The 19442-nt window shown below is 32.7% G+C and overlaps 3 protein-coding genes and 2 long non-coding RNA genes across 9 annotated transcripts; 3 read left to right on the top strand and 2 right to left on the bottom strand.

Moving 5' to 3' along the window:
• The first annotated feature begins 1331 nt into the window (after positions 1-1331).
• Positions 1332-5656, top strand: LOC107366428 (uncharacterized). 5 transcript variants are annotated; one of them, XM_015934025.3, is made up of 3 exons: positions 2141-2272; positions 3742-4349; positions 4422-5656. In XM_015934025.3, the coding sequence occupies exons 2-3, from the start codon at positions 3765-3767 to the stop codon at positions 5169-5171; spliced, it is 1335 nt and encodes a 444-aa protein (XP_015789511.1). In that variant the 5' UTR covers positions 2141-2272; positions 3742-3764; the 3' UTR covers positions 5172-5656. The 5 variants fall into 5 exon arrangements, with proteins under 5 accessions (XP_015789514.1, XP_015789511.1, XP_015789513.1 ...); XM_015934027.3 differs by lacking the exon at positions 2141-2272 and adding an exon at positions 3514-3604 and having other exon boundaries at positions 3742-4292; XM_015934024.3 differs by lacking the exon at positions 2141-2272 and adding an exon at positions 3514-3604.
• Positions 5657-6139: 483 nt separating this feature from the next.
• Kap-alpha3 (karyopherin alpha3) lies at positions 6140-8589 on the top strand. Its single transcript, XM_015934129.3, has one exon. The coding sequence runs from the start codon at positions 6384-6386 to the stop codon at positions 7935-7937; it is 1554 nt and encodes a 517-aa protein (XP_015789615.2). The 5' UTR covers positions 6140-6383; the 3' UTR covers positions 7938-8589.
• Positions 8590-8716: 127 nt separating this feature from the next.
• Positions 8717-10899, bottom strand: LOC107366508 (alanine--glyoxylate aminotransferase 2, mitochondrial). The gene is made up of 5 exons (XM_015934130.3): positions 10528-10899; positions 9624-10412; positions 9486-9558; positions 9098-9399; positions 8717-9029 (listed from the first exon to the last, which is right to left on the bottom strand). The coding sequence occupies exons 1-5, from the start codon at positions 10669-10671 to the stop codon at positions 8829-8831; spliced, it is 1509 nt and encodes a 502-aa protein (XP_015789616.2). The 5' UTR covers positions 10672-10899; the 3' UTR covers positions 8717-8828.
• Positions 10900-11138: 239 nt separating this feature from the next.
• Positions 11139-11688, top strand: LOC107366509 (uncharacterized). The gene is made up of 3 exons (XR_016198699.1): positions 11139-11279; positions 11378-11394; positions 11550-11688. It is a non-coding gene; the product is annotated as an uncharacterized LOC107366509 (long non-coding RNA).
• A 2161-nt stretch (positions 11689-13849) lies between these two features.
• LOC107366334 (uncharacterized) lies at positions 13850-15535 on the bottom strand. The gene is made up of 3 exons (XR_001569624.3): positions 15158-15535; positions 14551-15085; positions 13850-14477 (listed from the first exon to the last, which is right to left on the bottom strand). It is a non-coding gene; the product is annotated as an uncharacterized LOC107366334 (long non-coding RNA).
• Between the last annotated feature and the right edge of the window lie 3907 nt (positions 15536-19442).

Here is a 19442-nt window from a genome sequence, read left to right as displayed (position 1 = left end):
CTCTTTCCCTTTGTTTCACAATGGAGTCATTCGTCATCAACCCAAAAGAGAGACATTTTTTACTCAAACGTATTCAAACGATTTATCATTTTTGTTAACTGTTTAAGCCTTTTTGGTTAGGTAATTGGAAGATAATCGTCATTTCCAATCTTACTGGAAGTATTGAAAATCGAGGTGCTGAGAACAAAAGTAAAAAAGAAAGAGACTTTCAATTGTGAATTGGTTAACAATGTTGGAGAGGAGACAAAACAATGGAAACCAGAGAGTGCTGTTGCTTTGATTTGATCAATTTGGATGATTATTTTGGAGTAAAATTATGGTATTCTTACAAAGGATTATGCAACATTTTTCGGGAACTTTGTTCATCCAGAGAGATTTCAATCAAAACTCAAGCCAATGTTCATTCGTGTATTATCACCATTACAGGATCATTTATTAACACCCTTACCAAAAAAAGAAACATCAATATTTTTATTTTTCAATGTTTGGTTGGTTGCCAGTAAACGATTATCAATTAGCAAGCAAAACTTCAAAACATGGATACAGTTGCTTTTACTTTGGACCAGATGAAACAAAATTAAATTCAATTTGGAGGCAGCAACTTGATGTTAACCCTTTCCAAACGGACTTGTAGATCATATTTCGAGTTATTACACACATACGAAGAACATGACTAACCCATGAGAAGATGGCCAATTAAACAATTTAACACCATGTTAATTATGTTACAAATTATCAGTTTCATTTAGAGAAATGTTGTTGAATCGTTGAAATGCGTAATATTACTAAATCAAACAAGCAAGGCGAAAAAAAACTGCTGACAACAATGACAAGTCCTCTTTAACAGGATATTTACCAATCAAAGCTGAGAGAGTAAAGCAGAAAAAACAAAGTTTCTGTTTCTGGGTTGCTGTTGAATTTTTCAATCAAAACTCTTCATTGATTTACTGAATATCATAATTTAATGGCCAACAATTAAGGTGCTCATGTTACTTTAAGAAAGGTAAACTTTTTTAAACTTTGGCTAATAACATCAACAACAACAACAATAACAGTAACAGTAACAGTAATGATAATAAACATTATATTACAATGTTGTCTGTTTTGCTGGGCCTTTTGTTTTGATTGTAATATGAAACTAGAATTTCTGGTTTCTTTTTTTTCAAACATTTTCAAAACATACAATGCTTTTCTTAATTTCTCTTCATCTTCTGTACAATAATTACTAATTAGATGAGAGAGAATTGATTAGATTATAGACCTTGATTAGCATCATCACCAGGGTTTCATTGATAGCAATTTTATTTCCCTATTCATTGCCCTCTCTGCCGATGAGAGCACACAGAGAGTGGAAACAGAGTGGAAAGAGAAGAAATAATAAGTTATTAAAAATAGACAGAGAGATTTAATTGTGAGATTGATGGAAACAGAAAAGGTAGACAGATAATTGAACAAGAAAAAATGAAGAGGAAGACAGATAATTCTGTCGAGTTACTATGGTTATGGACTGGGATGTAAGCTTGTTAACACCCCTTGTTGCCCTCTTTCGTTCTCATCACCACCAACAACATGAGCATCAGCATAATCATTTTCATCACCATCATTGATCTTAACAACCCTCTGATATTGTATCTAACTCCTGGTCACCTCTCTAACTCACTCTCTATCTTTCGTTATCTTCCTCTCTCTCTCTCTCTCTCCCTCTCTTTTCTCTATCTCTATCTATCTCTGGGTGATTTATTTGTCTTTAAGCTTTTTTTTGCTTGCTTTTCTCATCTTCATCTGTAAAAAAGAAAAGATAAAAAAGTTCAATTTCTCAGTGGTTATCGTACTTTCTTTTCTTTTCATGGAGACATTCTCGGATCAATTTATGCCACTTTACACAACCGAGGCAACTGATGGAACCTCCAATGGAACCAATGGAGATGGTTCATCTGTTATCAATCCAACCACCGTTACCCCGGCTTCAGCTGTGGCTGCTGCTGCGACAGTCTCTTTTGCCTCTGCTCCGCTTAATCCGTATCAAGGGTACGCCATCTTTAATCAATTTCAACATCATCCAGTTATAACGAGCAATGATTTTGGAAGACGTTTCAGTGACATCGATAAATTTCCTTCCTCCGAGGGTCGAGAGTGTGTCAACTGTGGTGCCATTCAAACGCCCCTCTGGAGACGAGATGGAACCGGTCACTATCTTTGTAATGCATGTGGACTTTTTCACAAGATGAATGGTTACAATAGACCGTTGGTTAAAAATCAGAGACGATTAACGGTGAGTAACAAAAAATGTTTAACACTTGGACATTTTAACAAACAAACAAAAAATAAAACAAAAACTATATTTAAATCAAACCACAAACTACGGTCGTTTCTGTTCAACTTGAATAAAGTGTAAAGACTTGCAACCTCCAACTGTTACCTGTTTATCAAAAAACTGGTGTTGTCATTAACAATGCATTTAACTACTTGACCAATAATACGAATGACAAAAATTGATTAGATAGACGCACACACACACACATATACTAACTCAACACACATCCACGCACATATAAAAAAAACACATGAGACTTTAAATATCAAGCTAATCAGCACACCTAATCGTAAAGATTAAGATTTACGACTAAGAAATGTTCATAGATTAATGTGGTGAAAAAGACATCAGTTGAACAAGACCTAACCAAACATAATTACAAGTGAATGTATCAAATGTTGATTATTACAGTAAAAACTGGAAGAAGAAGAAGACATTTTTTTGTCTACTTCTTTACTCTTTTTCTATGTGTATAAATGTGATTTACAGGAAATGTTGACTGTGATTATCACCATAGAGGAGAATATAAACAGTTTAATTGTGATAATAGGGTGATATCTTAATTTTTTACTTACTTATCTGCAATAGATACTGTAGTGACTCCTTTTTGTTTGTTTACCATGCCCTGAGGAATAGAGTTAAAGTTGAAAATATTTCTTCTTCTTTTTTGTCTATGAATCTCATATTTTTAAACTTATTAATCATTAAACAAACGAAGAACAAAAACATTTACAGATAAAAGAAGAAAAAAAATGTATAACCGAGTTTGATTGGCTCTAAAAGTGTCTCACTATCTCCCTCTCTTTTTCCTCTTTCGACTACACTTGACTATCTATTGCTTTTGTGATATAGCTGCCATCGTCAGTGGATGTGTTCACATCTCCATGTTGATTGTTAGTAATTATAATCTTAATCGTATACAACTACTATCTTACTATGTTCGCTCATTTTTGACTGTTCCAATCAGTATGACTTCGTCTTTGTGATAACTAGAACTCTACTTTATTTTTTTCTCGTCTTTCACTAGTGATCTTTGTCTTCTTCTTTTTTTATACAAACTTATACATTCAATTTTTTGGTTCTTTTATTTTTTGTCTCTAATTTTTTTCTTGCACGAATTTTTTTTATTATTATTGAGTACGCAAATTTTGTGTCTTTAAGTGCCATTTTGACTATCATCCGAGTTTGATAAATTCACATATTGTAAATGATTGCTGGTGATTATGTTTGGAGGTTTTGAAGAAAATTATTCGTGTCTTTTTCACCATTAATCTATGAGTATTCTTTGTCGTAAGTCTTATCTTATGTTTCAATTATATGTGTTGGTAATGTGTTTGAATCTCTTCTGACTTCACTCTGATACTTGATATCTTATGGTGTGTGTCCCTCTAATCTTATATTTTTGTCTTTCTTATTTTTCATTCAAGTGTAAAAGCATTTTTGGATAAAGATGACGACCAGCATTTATCAAAGTCAAAGTGGACAAATTCAACATCAACATCAATTACAAAATTATTGGAATAAACCTGCAACAATTAACACTACCAGTATAAATCCACTCGTTTGTTACGGAGATTGGTTGAATAATCCTAATTTATTTTGGGCTAACAATGAAACCCATCCAGAAGGCAATAATTTAATAAATTTAAACCATCACGCCAGTGGGAATAATGGAAGATACATCTCACTACACAACCAGTATCAAGGTCACTCTCCGACAATTTATGCTCTTCAACAGCATCCTCAACCTATCCAAACACTTCAACAAATTCAATATCAACACCCTCAACATCAATCTCAGCATCAAAGTCCTGAACCAAAACGACTCAAAGTGAGCAACGGAGAATTTGAAACGATAGATGGTTCAGAGGATCATGAATGTGTTAACTGTGGTTCAACACAAACTTTAGTGTGGTGTCGTACAGCAACTGGACATTATCTTTGTGCTTCTTGTAATGTAACCTTTAATAAACAAGCTGTAAGTTCTTTACACCAACAACCAACTCCAAATCAAGTTAAACAGAAACGACCTACGGTAATTATTAATGAATTTCTAATGATTTTAATTTTTCTCGTTAATTTTCTTATTCGAATTTTTATATTGTAGAGCAAAAGTCATCGGACTGGCCGTAAATGCGCTAACTGTGGTACAAGTGTCACTTCATTATGGAGATGTAATAGTAAAGGCGAATCTGTGTGTAATGCTTGTGGTTTATATTTTAAATTACACAATGTGCCTAGACCATTAACTATGAAGAAGGATACGATTCAAACTAGACGAAGGAAGCCTAAAAACGCATCCCAGCAATCACACCCATACTTACCGCATCAACCACACCAACAGCATCAGCACCAGCAGCACCAATCGATACAGCTGCACCCGCATCACCAACAACTTCAACACCAGCACCAGCAGCTTCAACAACAGCAGCAACACCAACACCACCAACACCAACAGCAGCCACAACCGCAGCAGCAGCAACAACAACAGCAGCCACAGCCGCAGTCTCAACCACAGTCTCAACCGCCTCCACAGCACCAACCGCAGCAGCAGCCACAACCGCCACCGCAGCCTCAATCACAGTCGCAGTCGCAGTCACAATCGCAGCCGTCACCGCAGCCTCAACCGCAGCAGCAACAACAACAGCAACAGCAGCAGCCACAACCACAGCCTCAGTCTCAACCTCAATCGCAGACTCAGCCTCAGATTCAGCAACCTCAGCAACAACCAACGCTATTACAACAAGCTATTCAACAACATTCTCAGCATCTCAACCTTCTCCAACAATATTCAGGTGATTTGGGTGGAAATAATCTGTTGGATGAGGCGTCTGACAATGAGATTCAAAAATTGTGATCAAAATAGTGATAGCTCTTAAGGTTATAGTAATGATTGTAAAATTATTCATTCCAACTGAAAAAATGCAATTAATGCAAACTGTTAATCAGAATCAAAATCAATCAATCAAATTGATTGCGCTTAATTCATATTTTTTGGAAAATCATTAATTTTTTATTGAAATTTTTCTGGCTTTTTTTCTCAATTTTTGACTATTATTATACTTTGAGTAACTGATCAAACCAATTTGGAAAAGAATCACGTTGATCGCCAATTATTATTTTTTTATAACTTATAACAATTATAACAGCTTAAAGCATCAAAAAATGGTATGCAATAAAACTGTACTTAAACTAATATAGGAAAACGAAATAATTTGATTTTTTTTGTATGATTTAACTTATCATTAACAAATGTTGAAACTAGATTTTCTCCTTTTTTTCTATAAGAATTATCTGATTTGTATTACGTATCGCAGTAATCAATAAAAAAATTTGTGCTTATACCTCGTTATTTTATTTAAATCAGCTAAATCAAAACAATCCCATCATTAAAACAGAGATGAAGCAACAATTAAAAACTCGAGATCGTTTTGCAGTCCCAATTGCCAATGTAAATAAACGAGTCACTTGAAAAATTGAAATTAAAGCGCCGATAAAAACAAAGAGTAAACAATTTGTATTTACAAGCGAAATTAACGATGAGCTGGTCAACCATTGAAACAAGATAAGCGCCAATGAGTCACTTTAATCTTGATTGTTTAAAATAAATCCTGATGACTAAGAAATAAGCCCTCGATGGCGGGTAAAAATATGAAACTTTTAAGCCACTTCAGATGAGTCAAACTCTAGGCTTTTCAAAGGCGAAAGATTAGCCACGTCAAAAATTTAAAGCGAGGTTATCTCTTATCGCCCTCAACAAGACTTTACATCGAAGATATGAAATGGACTTGAAATAATTGGCCTCACAATTAGACGAAATTAAATAATAAAGTATTAATTCGCAATTTTATTGAAAATTTAGACTCAAAAATGGTTGCATTTTCGCTAAACCGATATCTTATGGCTCCATCTGTTATGTAAAAGATAGACTATGCACCATTTTTTTGTATTTTTTGTATACTATTGAAGAGTAACTATTTCACAAAGTACACTGTCTACCAATTTTTTCTTTTGTGTTACTTGAATCCCTTTCTTGAAGTGTTAAATTAATTTTATAACAATTTACATTATGGCGTCAGATGGTTTCAGTCGAAAAATGCGTATCCATAATTTTAAGAATCGTGGTAAAGACGCAGATGAGATGAGACGTCGAAGAAATGAACAAACGGTTGAATTGAGAAAAAACAAGCGTGAAGAATCAATTCTTAAGAGACGTAATGTTCCTATTACGGATGCTTCTTTGGACGCTGATGATGAACAGTGGAGATCGTCATTTAATAGTTTACAGGAGATTGTTCTAAGTGCTGCTAGTGCTGAACCAGATACAAGACTTAATGCTGTGCGAGCGGCTCGTAAATTACTTTCAAGTGATAAAAACCCGCCCATAGATGAACTGATAAAATCTGGAATATTACCCATCTTAGTTGAATGTTTAAAACAGCAAGAATCCTCTTTACAATTTGAAGCAGCTTGGGCATTAACCAATATAGCCAGTGGTACCTCTGAACAAACACTGGCTGTTGTTCAATCAGGTGCGGTACCCATATTCTTGGAACTCCTTCATTCATCTAGTGATAATGTTTGTGAGCAGGCAGTCTGGGCTTTGGGTAATATTATCGGAGATGGGCCTAAACTTCGGGACTATTGTATCAAACTGGGTGTTGTTAAACCTCTATTATCCCTCATTGAACCTGATATGGCGCTTTCCTTTCTGCGTAATGTTACCTGGGTAATTGTTAACCTTTGCCGAAATAAAGACCCACCACCTCCAATAGAAACCATTCAGGAGCTTCTTCCTGCATTAGCCTATCTGATTCATAATAAAGACATCACTATTTTGGTTGATACTGTATGGGCCTTGTCCTATTTAACTGACGGTGGTAATGAACAGATTCAATTAGTTATCGATAGTGGAATTGTTACCAGTCTTGTACCACTTTTGTGTCATAAAGAAGTTAAAGTTCAAACAGCGGCTCTTCGTGCTGTTGGTAATATAGTTACAGGAACTGATGAACAAACTCAGGTTGTTCTGAATTGTAAAGCACTCAGTTATTTCCCTGCTCTCCTTGAACATCCTAAAGAAAAAATCAACAAAGAGGCTGTCTGGTTTTTATCCAATGTCACTGCTGGTAACCAACAACAAATTCAAGCGATCATTGATGCCAATCTAATACCTGGAATTATTCGTCATTTAGCTCGGGGTGATTTCCAAACTCAACGTGAAGCTGCATGGGCCATTACCAATATGACTATTAGTGGAAACAAAGGTCAAATTGAATACCTCGTTTCTCAAGATGTTATCGGACCAATGTGTGAATTACTACAAGTCAAAGATGTTCAAGTACTTCAAGTGGTCTTGGATGGACTAATGAATATACTGAAAATGGCGGGTAAAAACTTTTACCCAATCGCCGCAGAGATAGAAAAATGTGGTGGTCTTGATAAAATTGAAATATTACAGAACCACGATAATTCTGATATTTATAAGCTTTCCTATGAAATAATTGATACATTCTTCTCAGATGACAATGACGAAGATGCTTCGCTTTTACCCACTACCAATGATGGTACTGGATTTGAATTTAGTAACACTAAACTTCCTGATTCTGGATTTAACTTTTGAACTCTGAATTGGCATTGAATTCGAGCGAACTGGATTGTCATTGTGTTTGGCATTGTGAAGTGACACGAATGTTTTTAATTGGTCAACTCTGATTTTTGTCTCCTATTTCTATCTCTATCTCTTTCCGGCTCATGCTGATTATCTTGAAACATTGGAAACATTAACTCAACAATCAGAGTTACATAGATTATGACGTATATATATTCCACCAATACAAGATTAAATCTGTAAAGGTTCATCTTGGATAAAATTTTTTCTCAGTCTCACTTTCACTTCTTAACTAGTAATTGTAAGAAAAACTTAATATTTATAAAATTAAGATAAATTGTACGTAAACAAAACAGGAATATATACTCCATCTATGTAAATCTGATTTCATTTGCGTTATTCAAAGCGAATTTCCAAATTCCTCCTTTCCTATTGTAACTGTTTCCTTGCTCTCTCTCCCCTTTTATGCTCATCGACTCTTCAATCGATTCTGTGTGTAGACAATGATTGTGACAATTTGTTTTCATCGAAGTGAAAACAAAACTGAATAACGGACTCTTTCCACCGAAGTTAACAAAAAAAAGTATCGAATCAATCTTTGAAAATAATGTGTTTTAATAACAATCCTTGGCTACAAACATAAAAATGGTTAACCATAGTTAAATTGTTTCTATTTCTTCATTTCTCTCTTTCTCTTACGCTACTTTTTTCACTTTTATCATAACTTGTTACTAAGATATAAAATTAATTCTTGAATGTCTCAAAGAAACAAAGATGATGCATTTAACAAATCGGTCTAAAAAATTTCACGCGAATGAAATAATCTTTTATTAAAAAGTAATGTTTCTTGAAAAATATTGTTTCATATTAATTGAATAATCTTTTAGCAAAGCTGAATATTTTTTAGTCTAGATGTTTATAATTGGCAAAAACATGATCAGAAACCTGTAATGCAACATCAATATCTTCAGAGGACAAACACATCGGAGGTGTTAAACGTATTACATTTGCTAAAGGACCTCCTTTACCAACCAAAACTCCATTATCCTTAAAGTCTTCCAGTATTTGTGCAAACCCTTTTCCAGATATTGGTTCCTTAGTGTCCTAAAAGTAACAATATGGAAATTTTAAACTATGATTAATTTTCATGTGAATGTAAATGTAAGCCTAACCTTGTTTTTTATCAGTTCAACTCCTATCATAAGTCCTTTACCACGAACATCTCCAATCACGTTTGGGTATTTATCTCGAAGAAGTGCCAGCCCTTTGATTAATTTTTCACCCTGTATTTTACTGTTTTCTTGCAGGTTTTCATCATCAATTATGCTAAGAACTTCAGAGCCAACTCTACATGCCAACGGATTACCTCCGAAAGTGTTGAAAAACAGGGCCTTTTTAATTGACTGTGCTATTTCCTGGCTTGTAACAACTGCTGCCAATGGAAAACCGTTTCCTATTCCTTTAGCCATTGTTACTATAGGCCGACACGGAAAGAATTGAATAATGGATCAAATTCATGACACATATTATAAAGAAAAGTAAATAAAATCCTCAACCAACCAATATCTGGGACGATTCCATGGGCTTCAAAGCCCCAATAATGTGACCCCGTTCTGCCAAATCCTGTTTGCACCTTGTTTTGTAAATGAAGAAACGTGTTTACAATAGGCCTATTTTTTGTTGTTATCATCACTTTACCTCATCACTGATGAACAAGCCTCCATGCTGTTTGATTTTCGAATAAGCCCTCTTTACATAATCAAATGGAAACTGGACAAAACCACCAACACCTGTGATTGATTCAATTATGAAGCCAGCAACTCCACCTTTGGGAACCGCGGTTGCCAATACTTCATCCAAATCTTGGAGATACATTTCTGAGGCTTGACATTTACCAGATGAACAATCACAAGTACGATTTGTTTGGACCAGCGAATCTCGACATTTTGATCCACCAAAACGACCTCGGTAAGGATCTGGACAGGTTGTATGTTGGACACCTGGCATGAGTGGAATAGGATATTTCCATGTACCGATACCACCCAAAGCCATGGTATTTGGTGAACAGCCGTGATAACAGTTTCTCAAAGAAATCATTTCATGTGATCCTGTATAAAGACGAGCCAATAGAACAGCAAACTCATTCGCTTCAGATCCCGAATTACAGAGGAAAACATTGTTCAATGGCGATGGAAATTTGTTTACCAATTCGGACACATATTTGTGAATCTCATCGTAAAGATATAATGAACTTGTATGCCATAACTTGTTTGCTTGTTCTGTTATTGCAGTTACCAATCTATCATGACAATGGCCAACACTTGTGGTTACAATTCCACCAAACATATCCAGATATTGACGACCCTTTTGATCCCAAACATATTGTCTCTTACCTTGAACCAGAATGGGTGGATTTTGATAGAGATAATTCAAGCACGGGCTCAAATTTTTTCCTTGGATTGTTCTTATTTTATCTAGGTCTAAAGTCTATTCAGAAACCAAGGAGAGAAATTATTAAGGTCTTAAGACTGAAGTTATCTTGTCGAGATGATTCAATTGTCACAAGATTAGTTTCACCTGGATTTGGAAAATAGTTGCTTACTTTATAATTTTTAGGATTAAAGTTGATTTCTGGAAGCTTAAATGATGATAAATTTGATGTAAACAAACTGTTTATTTGTTTTGGCTTGAGTAAAAAATATTTCAATGAATTGTTTAGTTTCGCCATATTCGTCATCGCCTGCATTACACCTGAATTCGTTGTTTTAGGAATATGTTGATTCTCTTTGTAATGATAACTTATTTGAGAATCATTCAGAAAAAAAGCAGATCTTTAATAGGTACAACCAATTGAACGCAAACAGACAACAAAGTGAAGAAGCATATTTATAACAAGGAAACTTTCAAAAATGAATGGCGGCTTTTAAAATGATGATCACAGGCGAAAAAACTCTAGTATCTAGAAGTATCTAGAGCTTAACTGGTATCTATTCGTGAGTAAAAATCAATTATATAATACACGCGAAGGTGAATCCTTGGAAACAATCCAGTCTTGATTATGAAGGAGAAAAATAATTAATCCTTGAGAAACTTGTTGCGCCATTTTGCTAACCTAATCCACTCTTATGGAGCAGTCTTGTTACATCACTTGTTTGTCTTTTGATAAAACATGTGTGGACCTCTTGAAAACAATTACCGTAACGATACCTCTAAAGTACTGTAAAGACAAATGTTTCCTGTCGTTTTATTCAAACACTTGTTTCACTTGTTCCAACTCTTAATCACGCATGGTTATTTTAAAAAATCCATGGAGATTGAAGGCTTGATTGGGGTCCATTGAATGGATTCCATCCTGTAAGATAATTTATCCCTGTGTTGTTTTACTCATTAGTGTACATTTATTCTGATAACTTATTCTAATTCTTACTCTAAAATTTTTGGAACAAGCTCAGACAGACATAAACAAACGGTAAGCTCTTGATCACTTTTACTTGACTTCTATAATGAACAGATGATACAGATGATACCATTCTTAATTGCTTTAGTCTGATTCGTCATCAATTGTTTTTATTTTTAACTTTTAATTTCCTAATTTCCTAATTTTCTCCTCTTCTCTTCTTGCAGGGATATTTAATGTCAATTAGATGTAAATTTGATTCAACCACTTCTGTAAAATTGTAAACAGCAACTGTACACAACAACTTACATGGAAGATGTTTTAAGAGCTGATAAGGAAAAGTTTAAGGCAAATTGAAGAAAAGTTATTGAAGCAGAGCTTAAGATAATTTTATAGCAATTTGACTATGGAATATTCCTTGGGTCCAGTTAGCTTTCTAATTGGGACCTTTCTCCCAAAGCAAAAGCCAAAGAGCAGAAATTTTTTGAAACCGAATCACTTCAAGAAAATTGAAAGCAAAGGAAAAGATTGATACAAATTGGAAGACGAGACTGTGATGATGCTTCAGATAAAAATGATGAGAGCTCTAAAGGAATTGACCAGGAACAGTTATTCTTCAACATTCTTGTAAAGAGTATCATTCGTGGTCTCTCGAAGCTTGACCATTTTTTATATAAGACTCCATTACTCATTGCAAAGGTAAGATCAGGAAAGATGCCCCAAAATTTGACCTTTATAGATTAATATGAAGATGAAATGGCCCGGCCTGGGGAGGAAAGCAAAAAATAAAGGGAAACGCAAGAAACAAAGATATTAACGTTTATTACTACAAGCTATCTAAAGGATTTGAGGCTCAACTTGGCATTGTCTAACTGTCAATAAAAAAGGCAGAGATAAATCTTGGAGAAGCAAGGTGAAAATTACAATCTACCAAGGAACCAGAACTTGTCATGATACTCCAAAGAAAGAAAGAATTGAAAAGAATAATATTTAGCCAACAATTTTCAATTACGTCTGACTTGAGATTGAATGTGGTCTACCCTTTTCAATTCTAGCATGACTGACCTTATACCCTGAACAGTTAATTAAAGTTGAAATAATGTGAATAATATCTGATATGTAAATAAGTTAAATTTTAACTTTAACCGTAAAATGGGAATAGGTATAGCAAAAGGAAAGATAGAGAAGGAAGATAAATCATTTCAAATGAATGTTACTGGAAAATCGATAAAGTTGATGGTTTAACCTGTTAAAGTCAAGAGAGATTCTTCAGAATCTTCAAGAAGAAGTAAAAGGAAGGCAGAAAAGGACGAGAACGAAGACGAACAGGATGAAATAATGGGAAACACATAACATGAAGAAGATGAAGAATGAAGAGAAATATTTTCACAATTTTTTTAAGTTAATAATAATCTGTAAATAAGGGTTAACCACTAATTGACTTGTAAATTAAGGATCTCATAAGGTTAATAGACGGTTATGAAAAGTCAAATTGTGAATTTTGCTATTGAAAGGGGTTGGAAATTAATTTATGCTGATTTTAATTAGACTTATCTATTTTTAATTCCTCATGGCAATATTAGATTATTTTGGAGTCAATTTTTGGTTCACCCAAAAACACCTTGACAAGATTACTTGCCATTATTATTGTTATAATATTGTTATCCAATCTATTTTTACCAACAAAAATACAATACAATAATAATACAATAAAAATCTTTCTATTAATATAAATTTACATATAATGATATACAAAAGTCAAGAGCTTTAATGTATAATACTTGATAATCTTGATGGTTGAAATCCTCAAACAATAGCCTTATCAAGTCCTTTAATCAGGTTCATTAATGAAAACAATCAATTCAATCTAGTCTATTTATTAACCTTTTATACTGTAAAAGTTTAAACAACAATGCAATTTACACGAAAATAAAGTCTATTTTTTAGTAAATAATTTGCCAGCAAAAAAAGGCGAATCTTCATTTGTTTTTGTTTGAACAAACTTCAACTAGACATTGAGTATTCATTTTTAATAGCATTTTACTCTATCCATTTTAACTAATTCAGTTTAATTATATTTAGGAATAGTAAATCATTTTACCAAAGACAATGTAAATTGTTATTCTAGCCATTACGACTGCATTGTTGTACATATCATACAAGTTTTGTGTATACTGAATATAAATATCAGTGGTTCATAGCAACACAAATATTCAACTGAATGAATATGCCAACTACTCATTAACAGGGTTAATTTGTATTGTTAATATTTTTCTTCATCTCTTCTCTTTAAGTTTGTCATCTTTTCACTTTAATTAACTTTACTATCTATAATGAGTTTTCATTGTATTGTCCCTTGTTCACTCGCCTAATCATCATCTTCAGTTTGCGTTGGTTACAATAATTAAGTAACTTAATTAAGAAAAAACTTGAAGCCTACAAATTGATTTGCTACCCATTTTTACATTCTCATGTAGTACAAGGCTAACTCATGCTAATAAAAATGTTGTTGTCGTTGTTGTGAGTATTGAGATGAAATCAAAATTTTTATTCAATCTTATCAAGTTAATCAAGTTAAATGATTCAAGATACATGGACCATTTAACTAATCATTGTTTAGTCAACCTCAAAATTCTGATTCAAGCTGAGCAAAAGAGTAAAAATTAATTATGCCGGCTTTCAGTTTGCTTTCTCTAATTATTTGGTTAATTGATTACCAATTGTCCTGGTAATGGCTTCATAAGGCATACAATGAGCAACCTTTGTTGAAGGGATCCGGGTAACAGTCAGATTAATAGATTGAAGTTGAATTTTCTGCCAATACAAATCATTTTCCATAATTATCGTGGAGCAATTTGATAGATCATTGGCTTTAACCACAGTTGTAGTGTAATTCAAAATGTTTAGCTTCAACTGCCGAGGGCTGCAAAAACAAAATGTCTGCCAGATGATTGATTCAGTCTTAGCACTTGATACCATGAAGAAAATGAAGATGGACAAGCTTTAAGATAAACATCCATTTAATGGTTGTTGGTGTCTAAGTGAAAAAAATGTTATCATTAATACTTTAATTCCCATGCTTGTTACGTCCAATCCTTAAAGTTGGTTGAAAGACGAAGATGTCTTTATCCGGCCAATGGAAGAATAAGAAGGATCTGAGAAAAGAGGAGAAGAAATATTTTATCGTTAGATATGGAACAAAAGTGAAAGAATTTTGTTCTCTTTTACCTGCATCCAAGTAAGTGTATCATTAAAAACATAGTTTTCATTGACAATCACTGAGTAAAAATACCTTTCATCGTTATTCAATCATCATATAAGTATTGTTATCATCATTATCATTATACTTGCTAACACAAGAAAAGCTAGAAATGATGAGAATAAGAATAAGAATGAAGACAACGTTAGAGATGAGAATGGTGATGATGATGATAAGATAGATGAAGAGGTAAGCCTTTGCTCATGATCTTTTTATAAGTTTGTTTCCAAGGTAAAATTAATCATCAAAGAGCATCATAATGTTCCAACTTGTGAAGATGAAGATAAAAATATGAAACTTCTTGAGGGAATTGTGGATGTTAGTGAACATAATTCAGTAGAAAGGTAAAAGATACATTTCAATTGTTCACTTTTAAACCATATAATAACCATTACTTGAGGAGAAAAGCAGGTTAAACTCAGGTTCAAAACTATAGATTCCTGTTGAGTTAATCAGCTTAATTTATATATTTTGGCCATTAATTGATCGAGTAAGAGGTTTCACCTGTAATGTAAAAATAAAGAGAAAAAATGTCATTAAATACTAGCCTTTTCTATATGTGTGTCTATGTCTTACCTTTCCAGCTATACCAATCTTTAAAACTAGCCATTTGGTTGATAAAAAAATCAAGGTAATCAGTCTTTAGAGTTTACTTAATCAATCAGAGTTACACTCCTACTTGAAACGACAAACTTTCCACACCAAATTGATTGAAGAGTCAAGAGTTGCTTCACCCAAAGAGACCTTTGAACACACATAAGGTAATGCTGGTTAGAAGCAAGTCTAAACACGACTTGATTGACACTAATCAAAAGTTTGAACATAACTAGTGATGAATTGAATTTGCAAAACAGGTAAAAGTAAAACTTCAAAAAAGGTTTACAACCAATTAGAGTTGATTAAAACACCAAACTAAACCAAAAACAAAAAAAAACCGTTGACTAAAAGTAACAGTCAATCATTTAAGTAAGCCGTTACTTGATATTCAAACTTGAGGGAAAATATACTAATTATCCTTTCAACATTTCAACCGTTCAATTAAATTTTCCAACTCAATTTTATCATTAATATCACTGTTCAATTTAAACAATTTAACCATTACTTGAACCAATACTTTAATTGTGATAGACTAAAAAGTATTTTCAATTGCAAGTGAAAATATCGTCAGTTTGAAATGAGCTACAAGATGTGAATGTTGATTTTGGATGAAAAAATTGATTAAATCATTTTTAAAATTGAACAAAAAAAACATAACCAAATACAATGCCAGACAATGTCCTGTCAAGAACAAGGAAAATGTTGAGATGAAATAAAGACTCAAGTTGAATTGAAGATGATACCTAAGAGTATATTCAAAGTGAAATAAACCAGTCCAAGTACAATGAGAAATGAAGTTATTTCAGCAAATGATGAACTCTAGTTTTAATAATGTAACACAGACAAAAAAGGAACCACAAAAATGTTGTCAAAAATAGAGATGTTATTGCTTCTTCAATGTTTCAAAAATAGGCCTTTAAAATGGTTAAATGGTGAATAGAGAATCGGGTTTTGCCTCGTCAAAAATTGTCTTGAAATCAAACAATTAGCCATCTAAATGAACAATCAATAAATTGGTTCAATTGCAAGGCAAGTTAGTTTAACAAACACTTCTCAACTTGTCATTTCTTACAATCCATTAAATATCAACCTTTATCACTAACTATTGAATATGTATATGGCTGAAGGAATGAAGCAGAACAATTTTCATGGTTCTTTATCATGCATTATATTTGTTTCAAATTGAAGATGAAAAGAAGAAGATGATGAAAAGGAAGAAAAAAAGGACAAAAATATCAAACAAAACGAAGAGAGAGAGAGAAGAGTAATGTTAATGGAAAGTAAAGGATAAAATGATAATTCGGGAAACAGAGCAGTTCAATTGAATATTACATGATACAAAACAGAATATAATTCATTTTGTGTTTTTGTTCAAATGATAATGAACAGTTGAAGAAAGGTAAGAGATTAGCAGCTGTAAAGGGAAAGACAAAAACTGTAATCTGATCAACATTTCAAATGATTTGACCAGTAATAACAGTTGAAGATAATGATGGGCCCAAATGATGATGGTCATCATGATTATGTTGATGATGATAGTTTCATCTGAATGTTCACTTTTTCCTCTCTTTTCATCAGACTTGTTCAGAGTTTGGATTAAGGTAACAATCTGAAAGAAACAATCAAATATCAGATTGAAAGATAAAGATGAGCTTTTACCTCGTTTCCTTTTCCCTTATCATTTATCCATTGGTAAGTTCAATGAGATTCTGTGGCATAAGTTCCCATTTTCAGTGTTCACTCTTCTGTACCGTTTAAACCTGCCTGAGTTATCATTTATTTATTCATGTTGGATCATCAAAGGATCAGTAAGAAAGACAAATGGATGAGAGAAGAAGAAAATTATGGAAAATGTAAGGATAAAAATAAGATTGATGGTCAAATGTTATCAGATAAATAGTCATCTTGAGGCCAAGCTTGATGGATAATAGATATTTTTGTATTGTTTAAAGTTTACTTTTATCTGCTGATAATTTATATCAAAACTGGTTGTGTTTCACTTTTGGGTTTCAACAATAACTGGTTACAAATGAGAAACAAAGCGTTTTCAAGTGTTTAATGAATTGCTTTGGTGATAATTTGGGTTAAACATTGTCTTTACTTTTTTGGTTAACACTAATGCTCGTTTGAATTGAAAGGATTTTCGGTATTAATTGAAAATATCTCAATGTATTGGTCAGCTTTCAGGGTTAATCTGCTTCGAGATTAGTTGGATTATTCTTACCAAGTAAATCTTGTTAGATTTGGGTTTGGGTTTAATAGACAAGTTAATCTTTTGAGACTTTGAATATGTATTTAGGTGTAGATTGGTTTTCAACAAAATGCTCAACCAAACTGTAAATCAACTCCATTGCTACTAGTTATGATATCTTTTACAATCAAGACTGAAACGAAATTAATTTTCCCATTTGAGATCATTTTGATAGTAAGACTAATCAATGATCAACATTTAATTTACAAATTGTCTTTTTACATTATGATGTTTTTTGTCGCTAAAATTGTTATTAAAATGCTTTTTGCTTTCTCCAGCTCATGGGAAATCCATTTTTTGAAAACCAATTTTCTGTAACAGTTTTTTGCCCTGAAAATCAAGAAATTGAAAGTCGATTATCAATTGTTCCTGAGTTGTAATTCATCCAAGAGACTTGAATTCCCTTCAAACAATCCTGAGATAACTTTACTTTTAGCATCTTTACCAGTACATCACACTAAACATGTTTTAAAAAAGGTTGATATTTTTGTGTTAACATTTGTTGCTGAACAAAATTTCTGATAACAGGCTTTGACCATTCAGTGAGAAAAGCAATTTCTTAACAAAAATTCCTCGTAACAATTGAACTGATGAATTCTTATTTTCTTTTCTCAACCAACGACTTTGCTCACCTAATTTCGCCTCTTACAACTTCATAATATTCATGTAAAGAGTTATAAATTGACTTATTACAAGAGTTGTCTTGATTTTTGAAAAGGTTTAAACAAAGTCAACCTTTGGTCAGAAAATGTCAATTCACAGATTGTGATGTCATGTTTTCAACTTTTATTTACATAACATGATGTATTCTTGGTGTATCATTTTCACCACATTTATCTGACCATTCAACTTGATAATCAAAGTTATCATTGGATTGAGCTTGAAGAAAATAAGTGACATAAATGCAAATTAAACATCTCAAGTGAACAAGAGTGGATTGAAGAGGAGCAAAATTTACACTCAATAAATATGAAATGTTATTGGAAAAATAAAAGGCCTGACAATCAAAGTAATTGATTTTGCTTTTTACTCGTTCAATCTCAGTGCAAAATAATCAGATTAATAGGATTGATAATCAATCTGGAATTGTTTGTAAAACGTTTTTTAATCTCATCCATCAAAATTGTAGCCAACTTTCAACTCTATCATGACTTTCTTGCCCTCAAAATATTAAAATATTGATTTATTTTTCACTTTTCACAAAATATAAGACAAAATTGAAAAGTAAGCAAAAGGTGTAAAAATGCTTAAAATCATTGATCCAACGACAATATATTGTGATGGATTGATTAAGTAAATGAATGCAACAATTTAAGCATTTTGATCGGGAAATTTGTGCTCTTGCAATGTTAATTTGTTTGACATCATTGGTCAGTTGAGGAAATGACAAAAAGATTTACTTTTTGGTTTCACCATTTTGAGTCCATCATTTTATGCTGACTTGCAGGACTGTTTCATGAAATGTTGAAAATTGCATCAGATTAGTACGTCAATGTTTGACCAATTTGGATGATTATCATTGGACTGTAAATCAATTGAATTACTTGGATGAAAAGCAAGAAAAATGACTTTAAATTAGATTCGATTGAACATTGAATTTTGTTCAATTTACAAACAAAAAGGAATGAAAAAATTGACAATTTCAAAACATTTTACAATTGTTGTGTTTATATATTTTTGTTTTGTTGAGTTGAGGAAAAGATTTAATATCACATTTCTTTGATGATAATATTTCCAATAATATGTACAATTGTTGATAAGGTGAAATAATATAATTTCAAGTTGAACAAATAATCTGTCAACTTTAATCTCAACTTGAACCTTTTTCGGTTCCAATTTTACTCTTAACTTGAAATGAGTTTGATCAATGTTCAGTGTGTAATCATAGTCAACATTAGATATCATCACTTGTCTCTTGGCCAGATAGGGAAACAATATAAATACAATAAAAATGATTATTATGAGAATTCCATTATTTAGAGAAATTCATTTTCATCATTCTCAATGCTTTCT

Source organism: Tetranychus urticae, chromosome 2 (assembly GCF_039701765.1).
Source record: "Tetranychus urticae isolate SD_2017Ah chromosome 2, NJAU_TeUrti_SD_1.0, whole genome shotgun sequence".
NCBI classification, from domain to species: Eukaryota; Metazoa; Arthropoda; class Arachnida; order Trombidiformes; family Tetranychidae; genus Tetranychus; species Tetranychus urticae.
The sequence above is the reverse complement of the archived record's forward strand: the minus strand, read 5'-3'. Positions and strand labels throughout refer to the sequence as shown.